The 12,822-nt window shown below is 37.3% G+C and overlaps 1 protein-coding gene across 5 annotated transcripts in view; it reads right to left on the bottom strand.

The window, feature by feature from the left end:
- LOC139978958 (uncharacterized) overlaps positions 1-12,822 on the bottom strand; it is a 65,427-nt gene that overhangs the window by 5,496 nt on the left and 47,109 nt on the right. For all 5 annotated transcript variants that reach the window (XM_071989552.1, XM_071989555.1, XM_071989556.1 and 2 more), the window contains 3 exons: positions 2,680-3,247; positions 2,123-2,349; positions 943-1,129 (listed from right to left, as the gene is read on the bottom strand). In XM_071989552.1, the coding sequence (XP_071845653.1) occupies positions 943-1,129; positions 2,123-2,349; positions 2,680-3,247 (982 nt within the window). The remainder of the gene's footprint in view (positions 1-942; positions 1,130-2,122; positions 2,350-2,679; positions 3,248-12,822) is intronic.

Raw genomic sequence — 12,822 nt, 5'->3', positions numbered from 1 at the left:
AGACGTTCAAGAAAAGTAGGTAAACATCCCCGTAAGTAAAACACAACCTCAAGTCAACCGACTCCTCCGCATGAACAAAACAATCTATTCCCCTTGAATACACGAGGCACAGTCTATACCATACAGACATAGCACGATATCAATTGGCCCCAATAGCGACAGTATGGCCATCTTTATGAAAGTAAACCTTGTATTCCCGTGTTTTAGGCCCTTTGGCATGATTAACTAAATGCTAAATATTGTTTCCATGTCCTTGTAGATAACGTCAACTTCGCAAAGAAAAATTAGTAGTGTTTTTGTTGTTACGTGAGATCCGTAACCGACGAAGTGGTTAGGCTATTTACTGTACACTTAACTATGGTAGGATATTATTTTTTCCATTTTTTGTGGAAATTCTAGAAAATACTTTCTTCTCCCCAGGCTTAGCACAAGATGTGGTCTTATGGTTTATTCATAAATGGGTGTAATAGAGCCTTTTTTACATGACATTAGATGCATTCAGCACGATATGCCAGTTTCGCGTGAATTTTTCGAAAGTATTTTGCTCAATCTTTCGTAAAATTTGAAAGGTGTACCAACTTACCTTTCGTACACAATTGGTAATTTCTCTACTGAGTTTTGTTCTCTATACAGTCAATGTTGTAAAGGACGGGTTTTTACGAAGATTAAAAGTCAGTTAATGAAGTTGATTAACCTATTTCTTTTCAACTTTCTTAAGCATGGAATGCTAGAATAACATTTGCAAATAAAACGGAGAAAGGATAATCGCATTTTTTTCCACATTTATTTCAAATTTCTTTCACAAGAAATTATCGTCATTTGTTCAATCCTCAAAAAATATCGTCTTGAAAAAAAATTATCGCGATAATAATAATTTTCGATATATCGCCCAACCCTACTAATGGTTCAAATTATCAATTTGTGGAGGTTGAGTTGACTTACCATCCTCTTCCTGCTCCAGGGGTCTAGCTAACACCAGAACCACATCATTCTTGGCTGTTTTTAACTGTCTGAGCAGCGCTGCATGAGTTGCATCCTTCAAAACCTTTCCATTGATTGACAGTAGGCGGTCTCCTCTCTGAATACGACCATCTTGGTATGCTAGACCACCAGGTATGACTTTATGAACCTTTGAAATAACATTAAAAGGAATTAATCGTAACAGGTAGTTATATCTGAAGGGTATAGGTATAGCCATATCTGATTGCTATAGATATAGCCATATCTGACAGCTATAGGTAAAGCCATATCTGACAGCTATAGGTAAAGCCATATCTGACAGCCAGAGGTAAAGCCATATCTGACAGCTATAGGTATAGCCATATCTGACAGCTATAGGTATAGCCATATCTGACAGCTATAGGTATAGCCATATCTGACAGCTATAGGTATAGCCATATCTGACAGCTATAGATATAGCCATATCTGACAGCTATAGGAATAGCCATATCTGACAGCTATAGGTATAGCCATATCTGACAGCTATAGGTGTAGCCATATCTGACAGCTATAGATATAGCTATATCTGACAGCTATAGGTATAGCCATATCTGACAGCTATAGGAATAGCCATATCTGACAGCTATAGGTATAGCCATATCTGACAGCTATAGGAATAGCCATATCTGACAGCTATAGGTATAGCCATATCTGACAGCTATAGGAATAGCCATATCTGACAGCTATAGCTATAGCCATATCTGACAGCGATAGATTTTAGCTGTATCTGGAAACTATAGGTATAGCCATATCTTACTGCTATAGCTTTGGCAAATGAACTATTCCAGTGGAGTAAATTTTGTTTTCAGCTCATTAAGTACGATGTCTTACATTTTCATTGCAAACCTCTGTATGTCTTGCCTAATTTAATCCATCCTAGGCACTATTTTGGTGGACTTGAGTAACATCAGACCTTCCCACTTGTTTGGCTATGCATATTACCAAATTCCTTTAGCCATGTCAACTAAGACTTGGGACCTGCTACGGATGAGTTTTATCACTACTCAATGACAAAGGGAATGTTACTGAGTCTGCAAGTTTGACTGGTCCACAGGGAATGCTTCTGATCAGATGTTGGGCATGTTGGTACGGATTGATGTAAGAGAGAAGCGAGTCAACTTACGGTGATTTCTCTGACCTCCTGATCTATTCCTCCTGCTACGGTCAGGCCCAGACCTTGGGAGTCCTCTTCTTTATGCAGGACAATGACACAGACATTACTATCATCATTCTCCTCCAGAGATTCATTGGCATCATCAATCAGCTTCTCCAATTCACTTGTGGAGAGCAGAATGGTGGAGTTGGAGCTTTCCGACATCGAACGCTGTAAAAATCGTGGATGGACACCATCTACCAAAAAACGGAACGTATATATGTGTAAAAATCGATAAGATTGACGGATAGCTTTATAATGAGTAACACTGGTGAAAGCAGTTTAAGAAGAATACCTTGAAGCTAAGGTTCTTTCAGTCCATAGACACATACCAGATTAGGGAGATTGCCAAGAACTTCTTGTTTTTTCTTTATCCAATTTCAATGTATACTCACATATAGGATGGAAACGTGTCTAAATATTTAGCCTGTTTTTTTACTTACTATACAGCTAAGTTGCATATATTTGCATCTGCATTGCATGCTTTCATCATTTCAATATTTTATCTGTGCTTATAGAAGGCTTACCTTTAGTTTTCCTCCTGATTGGTATTTTGCTCCCGGCTACTGGTTCCAAAAATGAGCTTGTAGTATTCTCAGAAAAGATGGGACTTCCTGGCTTAGGTAGGACACTATTACAATTATTCTCTGAGACTTTATTTAGGTCATCCGGGGTAGATGACATGAGTTTGATATGCGAGGGCGGTATACCACTGAGAAGGGAATCCGGACTGGCTGGGCTATCAATATCGTCACTTCGTTCTTCTGCATCAAAGTCGTCCATATCGACAAGGGCAAGTTCTGTCGCAAGGTCTTCAAAGCTATCGTCGTCGCTGGAATAATCTTGTATTTGTCGAGCGATCACCATGTGTAACGGACCACTGGCATGGTCTAGCAATATGTTCATAGCCTCCCCATGTGTGATACCAACCATACACTTGCCATCAACATCTAACAGCTGGTCTCCCTTCTTCAGTCTTCCTGACTTCAATGCTGCTGAGTTTATGGCGAGGCGTTTCACATAAATGCACTGTTTGACCGTGTCTGAGCCACCCTCGATTCTTATTCCCAGTGGCTGATCCGCTTTCTTATCAATCTGCATTAAGAATATAAATAAAATATATTTACCACATATTGTTATTTGTTAAACCAATTTACGATCATGATTTTTTACCTAACTATTTGACCATACCAATGAAACAGTACATACAGTAATAACAGACAACTTTGGTCAACATCTCTTTGTTCAGTTTACTTATATAATTATATACAGATATAAAGCTACATTTCTCTTGAAATCCCTTCCCTGTTGCTTTCTGGGTTGTATCAAATGAAACTGGGGCTTGATCCCTGGTGATACAGTATGCAACGTACTGTGGCTTCTGACTGGCGCCCCCAGCAGAGAAATGGCTATATAGGGATCGCCACCAACTAAGGGCTGGAGAGCTCATTTGTTATCTGCACTGGGATTGTAACTCAAAGTCCACTTATTTGAATCCTGTTCTATAGTTCTTTGCTCTTTTCCATCATTAGTATTTTCTCTGACATTCTTCTGTTGTTCAACCACTTATATACAGTAACCTTCTTAACTAACTGGAATTAGTGAACAAACCAAATACCCCACAGTGCAAGAAACATGTTAAATCATGTCACATAATGTCAGGCAGCATGACAGACAGACAGACAGACAGACAATTTCATATTGCTGGTATTTGCTAGAGTATGGCTAAACAGAAGATCTGATGTCAACAATATTGTAACAGGAAAATTCAAGACATTCTATTACAGGGATGTTTAATAGCTTTCTCATAAGCCATGTGACATTAGATGGCCTATCATCCTGTACAAGTCAGGAAGAAACTACTGTCAATGAAAGACAAATCATCAGCTAGTTCTAACTTCTTGATCAAGAAATATATACTTCAACCCTACATATAGAGTATACGTCATACCGTACACAGAGAATATACTTCATACCGTACACAGAGAATATACTTCATACTGTAAACAGAGAATATACTTCATACCCTACACAGAGAATATACTTCATACTGTAAACAGAGAATATACTTCATACCCTACACAGAGAATATACTTCATACCGTACATAGAGAATATAATTCATACCGTGCACAGAGAATAAACTTCATACTGCACACAGAGAATATACTTCATACTGTACATAGAGAATATACTTCATACCGTACATAGAAAATATACTTCAAAACATACACAGAGAATATACTTCATACTGTACACAGAGAATATACTTCATATCGTACATAGAGAATATACTTCATACTGTAAACAGAGAATATACTTCATACCGTACATAGAGAATATAATTCATACCGTGCACAGAGAATAAACCTCATACTGCACACAGAGAATATACTTCATACTGTACATAGAGAATATACTTCATACCGTACATAGAAAATATACTTCAAAACATACACAGAGAATATACTTCATACTGTACACAGAGAATATACTTCATACCGTACATAGAGAATATACTTCATACTGTAAACAGAGAATATACTTCATACCGTACATAGAGAATATACTTCATACCGTACATAGAAAATATACTTCAAAACATACACAGAGAATATACTTCATACTGTACACAGAGAATATACTTCATACCGTACATAGAGAATATACTTCATACTGTAAACAGAGAATATACTTCATACCGTACACAGAGAATATACTTCATACCGTACACAGAGAATATACTTCATACCATACATAGAGAATATACTTCATGCCGTACTCAGAGAATATACTTCATACCGTACATAGAGAATATATTTCATACCTTACATAGAGAATATACTTCATGCCGTACTCAGAGAATATACTTCATACCGTACACAGAGAATATATTTCATACCTTACATAGAGAATATACTTCATACCATACATAGAGAATAAACTTCATACTGCACACAGAGAATATACTTCATACTGTACATAGAGAATATACTTCATACCGTACATAGAAAATATACTTCAAAACATACACAGAGAATATACTTCATACCGTACACAGAGAATATACTTCATACCATACATAGAGAATATACTTCATGCCGTACTCAGAGAATATACTTCATACCGTACACAGAGAATATATTTCATACCTTACATAGAGAATATACTTCATGCCGTACTCAGAGAATATACTTCATACCGTACACAGAGAATATACTTCATACCATACATAGAGAATATACTTCATGCCGTACTCAGAGAATATACTTCATACCGTACACAGAGAATATATTTCATACCTTACATAGAGAATATACTTCATGCCGTACTCAGAGAATATACTTCATACCGTACACAGAGAATATATTTCATACCTTACATAGAGAATATACTTCATACCATACACAGAGAATATACTTCATACCGTACACAGAGAATATACTTCATACCATACATAGAGAATATACTTCATACCGTACATAGAAAATATACTTCAAAACATACACAGAGAATATACTTCATACCGTACATAGAGAATATACTTCATACCATACATAGAGAATATACTTCATGCCGTACTCAGAGAATATACTTCATACCGTACACAGAGAATATATTTCATACCTTACATAGAGAATATACTTCATACCATACACAGAAAATGTTGCAGCCAGTGAGTGAGTCATCAGCTAGCTCCAACTTCTTGATCATAATAATAATAATAATAATACACAGTTCTTATAAAGCGCAATTACACACTTAAGTCTCAATGTGCTGATTATTATTTACCCCTGGTCATTGGTAACTTGTCACACCCACACACCAAAGTGTGCACAATTCAATCAATCTCTCCTGGGGCACCACAGTGCACCACAGCCACGTGTCCCCCGGGGGACTTCCCATAGGGTGCAGCCACAAACCGGCGCACGCAACTATAATTACAAGTTACCTCGCAGGTCCCCATTTATACACCTGGGTGAAGAGAGGCAATGGAGATAAAGCGCCTTGCCCAAGGACACAACGCAATGATCTGGCCAGGGCTCGAACCTGTAATCCTTAGATCACAAGTCCACTGCCTTAACCACTTGACCACAACGCCCTCACATCATATATTTTACCTTGCACAGAATTTATCATAAGACTGCCTGACTCACTCACATTTCATAGCAGTAATTAATATGATAATACTAAGCACGTAATCAACTCCTAGCCATAACAGCTCTGGTTAATTAATGAGATTTTCAAGTATTTACTGCATTGATTGTTGGAGGTCCTCTTCTACACTATAAGTGAATTCTAGGCACAGTGATTTGTTGGAGTAAATCTGGACAATGGCATTCATTGGTGGAATTCGGAGAGACAAAAGCTTAGAAATGTCCTCTTACCATCTGAATTTTATCATCACCAGGCTTCTGATAATTCCCCAACATGTGCAGACATAATTGATCAAATGTTGGGAATGGAATCATTTCTAATGTGCATGTTATTTTAATTGTTCTTCTGCTTTCTTTTGTATGTGCTATGTGACTAACTGATTTAACAATCAGAATTAGTTGTTGAGATCAGGAACATCAAAAACCAAAGTATTGCTTTTTGTAATGAGCACTATCAAATCAGACACTAGTAAAGCAAGTCAATGTGCAGAGTCAAATTTTAAGTTAACTGCATCCATATGCTGTCAACTAGTTACATGTTTGTACAGCTATTATTCATGCTTCTATCTGGCTATGGGCAGCCGTAGCTTTTACATACCTTAATTATTAACATCCTCCTCAGGGGTAAACTAAATAAATATACATACACACATACATACATACTGTACATACATACAACCATAATAGGCCTACATACATACACATGTATATACTAAACAAGTAAATCACTGACATGTTGTTTGCATGTCAATCACCTACTACAGAGATGCAAGCTGCTGCAGATCACCACTCAGTATTAATCAAACCACATTATCAAATGGCTATTTGTTCAAACTCACCTACACTATCTAGCAGACTGACAACAAAGAGAACTTTGAAAACATCTTGAAGTTGCTCTTGGTTATTAAACCCTTCCAGCAGACAGAGAAGAAAGATGGCAAACCCTCTAAAACTGTGAGAAGCTCTATTTGCTACAGATTGTGCATAGCTTTAGTTCATTGTTACTTGTACTGCTATACCAATGTTCAGCTTGTTAGAGAGCTTGTTTTTGCTCTTATACCAGTAGAATTCCCATTTATGAAACCAGACACCACATAGGAGGGTAGTTAATACCCACTGCAGAAAAAGCCTGTAGCTTAAAAATATAAACATTGAGTTCTCGTGGCAGCTTCTCTGTGTGTAAAGTTTAGGAATCTGCTTGACAGTCAGTGATGAGTTTACTAGAGGTAAGATTATAGTAGATCCTGAGGGAGTATCCTTCATATCTACATATTACTTACACACGGCTAATGTCTCTGACAATCACAGTGAGTGTGCAATAATACCACCAACAGCTGAAATGGTGAGCTATTACTGACCAGGACAGTGTTTGAGCAGAGACATAATTCTTATGAAATGAGGACTCATGTGCTAGCTGTACTGATTGAAGAAGATGAAAGAATGAATGGAAGAATGGATGGATGAAAGTATGAATGGATCAATGGAAGAATGTATGGATCGATGGAAGAATGTATGGATCGATGGAAGAATGAATGGATCAACAGAAGGATGAATGTATGAAAGAATGGATGGATGGATGGATGGATGGATGGATGGATGGATGGATGGATGGATGGATGGATGGATGGATGGATGGATGGATGGATGGATGGATGGATGGATGGATGGATGGATGGATGGATGGATGGATGGATGGATGGAAATGAAGAAAGTAAAACAAGACCTGTCCTCGCCTTAACACTACACTAGTATACATATCAGAAGATATAGACAATTTTATTCAACATTCTGTTACTTACCTTAACACATACATCTGTGTACTTTATTACAAAGTTGAGAGAAATACACATCACAAACCACCACAGAGTAGAAATACTGTTAGAGCCAAAGGGCAGATATTACCAACTCCACTATATACCATGTATACTGAAACCACTCTTCCCCTACCATAACAACTACAACATACTACCTTTATACAGTACCTACCTACATAGTACCTTGCTTCTAGCTTACAGTACACACACTCATAGCACCACTACCATGCACTCTATGCTTGCAGCATTTCCTATATTAACAAAAAGAATGCACAACACTTTGAAACCTGTCATTGTGCTGCTATATCTTACTGCACACTACATTATTGTGTTAAACACCACAAATTACAAACTCATAATCAACCCATCCATATGTTCAAAAGAACGACCTTCAACAGCTTTACATTCAAACTACAATAGATTGTTCAAGTTGCTATATTACATGAACAGACCTTCAGACATAACTGAATCCATTCAATGTACCTACTCACCTGTCAGCAAACTACCGTCCAATCGTGAGTAGATCTTTACACGTTCTAATTCCACTATGCAAGAACCGTTAAACCATACCTTCACTACTTTCGCAAACAAACAGCTGCCTCATAACACCATAATTATCATTTCCTTATTCCATCTTACTCAATTTTAACTATGATCTCCCACTACGATTGAGTCCACTAGCTCCTTTCCTGAGTAAATGATAACAAAAGCCTCTTTAGCTTGTATCGTTAGTTTTATAGGCGGCATGATGCATTGTGTGATATCCGCATAGAGACTATCAGGAAATTACTGTTCATGAAGCTGTAAGTGAGCGCGCTCACACTGAGAAGCAATTAAAACACATCTGAGCATATCCTTGTATTGCCATGCTGGATACTTAATTCCTGACTAAATGAGACTTTTAACATTCCTTCGGCCTGGAATTACATTAAAATACCACAAGCACAAGTCAGACATTTGTACTGCCAATATGTATGCACCTCTGTGCATTTAGGAATTTTATGTTATATTTTATGGAAAAATTGGAAGATGGGAAGGAAGAGATGAATATCGGTGAGAGTTAGAGAGAGTGGGAGGTGGAGAGAGGTGGAGAGAGTGGGAGAGGAAATTAAGTGGGAGTGAGTACATGAATACAAGACTATAGTAACATCAACCTAGAGTGGGAGAGGGAAATTAAGTGGGAGTGAGTAAATGAATACAAGACTATAGTAACATCAACCTAGAGTGGGAGAGTGGGAGAGGGAAATTAAGTGGGAGTGTGCAAATGAATACAAGACTATAGTAACATCAACCTAGAGTGGGAGAGTGGGAGAGGGAAATTATGTGGGAGTGAGTACATGAGTACAGACTATAGTAACAACAACCTAGAGTGGGAGAGGGAAATTAAGTGGGAGTGAGTAAATGAATACAAGACTATAGTAACATCAACCTAGAGTGGAAGAGTGGGAGAGTGGGAGAGGGAAATTAAGTGGGAGTGTGTAAATGAATACAAGACTATCAACCTAGAGTGGGAGAGTGGGAGAGGGGAATTAAGTGGGAGTACATGAGTACAGACTATAGTAACAACAACCTAGAGTGGGAGAGGGAAATTAAGTGGGAGTGAGTACATGAGTACAAGACTATAGTAACAACAACCTAGAGTGGGAGAGGGAAATTAAGTGGGAGTGAGTAAATGAATACAAGACTATAGTAACATCAACCTAGAGTGGAAGAGTGGGAGAGTGGGAGAGGGAAATTAAGTGGGAGTGTGTAAATGAATACAAGACTATCAACCTAGAGTGGGAGAGTGGGAGAGGGGAATTAAGTGGGAGTGAGTACATGAGTACAGACTATAGTAACAACAACCTAGAGTGGGAGAGGGAAATTAAGTGGGAGTGAGTACATGAGTACAAGACTATAGTAACAACAACCTAGAGTGGGAGAGGGAAATTAAGTGGGAGTGAGTAAATGAATACAAGACTATAGTAACATCAACCTAGAGTGGGAGAGGGAAATTAAGTGGGAGTGAGTAAATGAATACAAGACTATAGTAACATCAACCTAGAGTGGGAGAGTGGGAGAGGGAAATTAAGTGGGAATGAGTAAATGAATACAAGACTATAGTAACATCAACCTAGAGTGGGAGAGTGGGAGAGAGAAATTAAGTGGGAGTGAGTACATGAGTACAAGACTATATAGTAACATCAACCTAGAGTGGGAGAGTGGGAGAGGGAAATTAAGTGGGAGTGAGTACATGAGTACAGACTATAATAACAACAACCTAGAAATAGCTTATTATTAGTCAACCAATGGAGGAAATATAGCAGAGAATCATGACGATCTTTGTGATTTCTCCAACACAGGTCTTCCTTACAGAGAAGATGGGAGAGGGAGTAGGCTTTGCTTAAAATAGACAACAATCCAAATTAACTCTTGAAAAATTTTAAACTTTTTAAAGTTAAAACCAAGCTTTACGGAACTATTTGTTCTATCTGGTCAACAACTTTTTAGCCAGCTTCTCGAGTTGGGTAGAATCCGGGAGGAGAGGGTGGAAAATGAAGGGGTGGGATGAGAGGATAGAATGTATGGGTGGAAATAGGATGGGAAGAGTAAGTTAGTTGGAATAGCAGGATGAGAGAATGCAAAGAAAGGATGGAATAAAGATATGGAAAAATGGGATATGAGGGTGGAATGAGAAGGTGAGAAAAGAAGGTGGGTTATGAGAAGATGTGTCGTTTACTCATTGACAATAAGATCCCACAGTACATGTTAACTAGTACCTATTAAATAATTAATCTTGCTACTTGGCAGGCATCACCAAATCATTTTGAGAAATAATAACATGAGTATGATGCACTCATGTATCTGAAATGTCATGCATGAATTCCACCGGTGAATTCAAGCTATGTGCTTTTGATGTCTTCGATGTCTTCAGTATTGCCGTCACAATGGGGGCTGTATCCTCAATGTAAGTTGGAGGCATCCTTATGTTTTTTCGATAACTTTAATAACTTCCTATCGATGTTGTATCATATGAGTAAATGTTTTCCTTCTTCCAACAAAGAAAGGTCAATGGTAAGTAATGTGCATACTTACTAATTTCACAGATATTTTCAGCCTAAAAAACATCACCATGACTTTCTCCATCTTTTTCTGTTACACCTCCCACATTCCAAATTGAATGATTTGCTGTCAATTGAGCATTAATGCTCTTCACATTTCAACTAAATCTGTTGAATGCTTTCTCTTTTAGCAAACTGTGACAGTTGACATACCCTTCAAGTTAAATATACACCAAATATTGTCCCCATTTATGCCTTCTGTAATCTTAAATGACCTGAACTAACAGACAGAAAACGAAATCACAGATATACCTCAAAATTAAATATTGTCAAATTACTTATTGATTATGAAAAGACTGTTTTTAGCCCATTGGTCACTCTTCCTCCCATCAAAACTGTCAACTTCACAACTTAACAAAAGCGAGTGTGTGCTACCAAACCAATCAATCAATCAATCAATAAGTGCAATAGTGTACTTCAAGACGACAAGATATAGAACTATTAATATCAACTACAAAATGTCAGGACAAAAGTTCATGTCAAAGGAATGTTAACAACAGAAAGGCTTCAAGAAACACAAAGGTTCAAGAAATAAAACCAAACCCAACTTGTTCTCTTCTGGTTTTCAGGCTCTACAAAAGATCCTGTTGAAGGATATTTTACCAATACAAAAGTATGATATACTAATGTGTTTTCTAAGCTTAACAATCATTTCTTGCTAGTGTGCAATAAAAATAGAGGGCTCCAGTCATAGAAAATAGATTGCACATTGCTTATTAAGTCTAGCTTGTTTAACACCAAGTTTATGCGATTGTACAAAACCAAACCAACAGATTGTATACACTTCTTGGCTTCAACATAAAAGAGAACATTTGATACTGTGAGTTGGAAACATTCAGCTACATAGAATTTCCACACAGCATAGTCCTCTATCCAATACATAATGATACTACAGTACTTTTACATAGCATATTCAACTGGCTACTAGTTTCACTGAAGTACAAAGTTCTGTTCTAAAACTAATAAATGCCCTGAAGAAGTTAATTGATTTTACATAGCATATTCCACTGGCTACTAGTTTTACTGAAGTACAAAGTTCTGTTCTGAAACTACTAAATGCCCTGAAGATGTTAATTGATTTTACATAGCATGATATTACATAGCATATTCTACTGGCTACTAGTTTTACTGAAGTACAAAGTTCTGTTCTGAAACTACTAAATGCCCTGAACAAGTTAATTGATTTTACATAGCATATTCCACTAGCTACTAGTTTTACTGAAGTACAAAGTTATGTTCTGAAACTACTAAATGCCCTCAACAAGTTACAGTAATTGATTTTACATAGCATATTCCACTGGCTACTAGTTTTACTGAAGTACTAAGTTTTGTTCTGAACTACTAAATGCCCTGAAGAAGTTAATTGATTTTACATACAAAAATTCTACTGGTTCCTAGTTTTACTGAAATACAAAGTTATGTTCTGAAACTACTAAATGCCCTGAAGAAGTTAATTGATTTTACATAGCATATTCCACTTGCTACTAGTTTTACTGAAAGTACAAGGTTCTGTTCTGCAACTACCAAATGCCCTGAAGAAGTTAATTGATTTTACATAGCATAGTCCACTGGCTACTAGTTTAACCGAAGTACAAAGTT

The sequence above is a fragment of the Apostichopus japonicus genome, chromosome 13 (assembly GCF_037975245.1).
Source record: "Apostichopus japonicus isolate 1M-3 chromosome 13, ASM3797524v1, whole genome shotgun sequence".
In the NCBI taxonomy this organism is placed as follows: Eukaryota; Metazoa; Echinodermata; class Holothuroidea; order Aspidochirotida; family Stichopodidae; genus Apostichopus; species Apostichopus japonicus.
The sequence above is the reverse complement of the archived record's forward strand: the minus strand, read 5'-3'. Positions and strand labels throughout refer to the sequence as shown.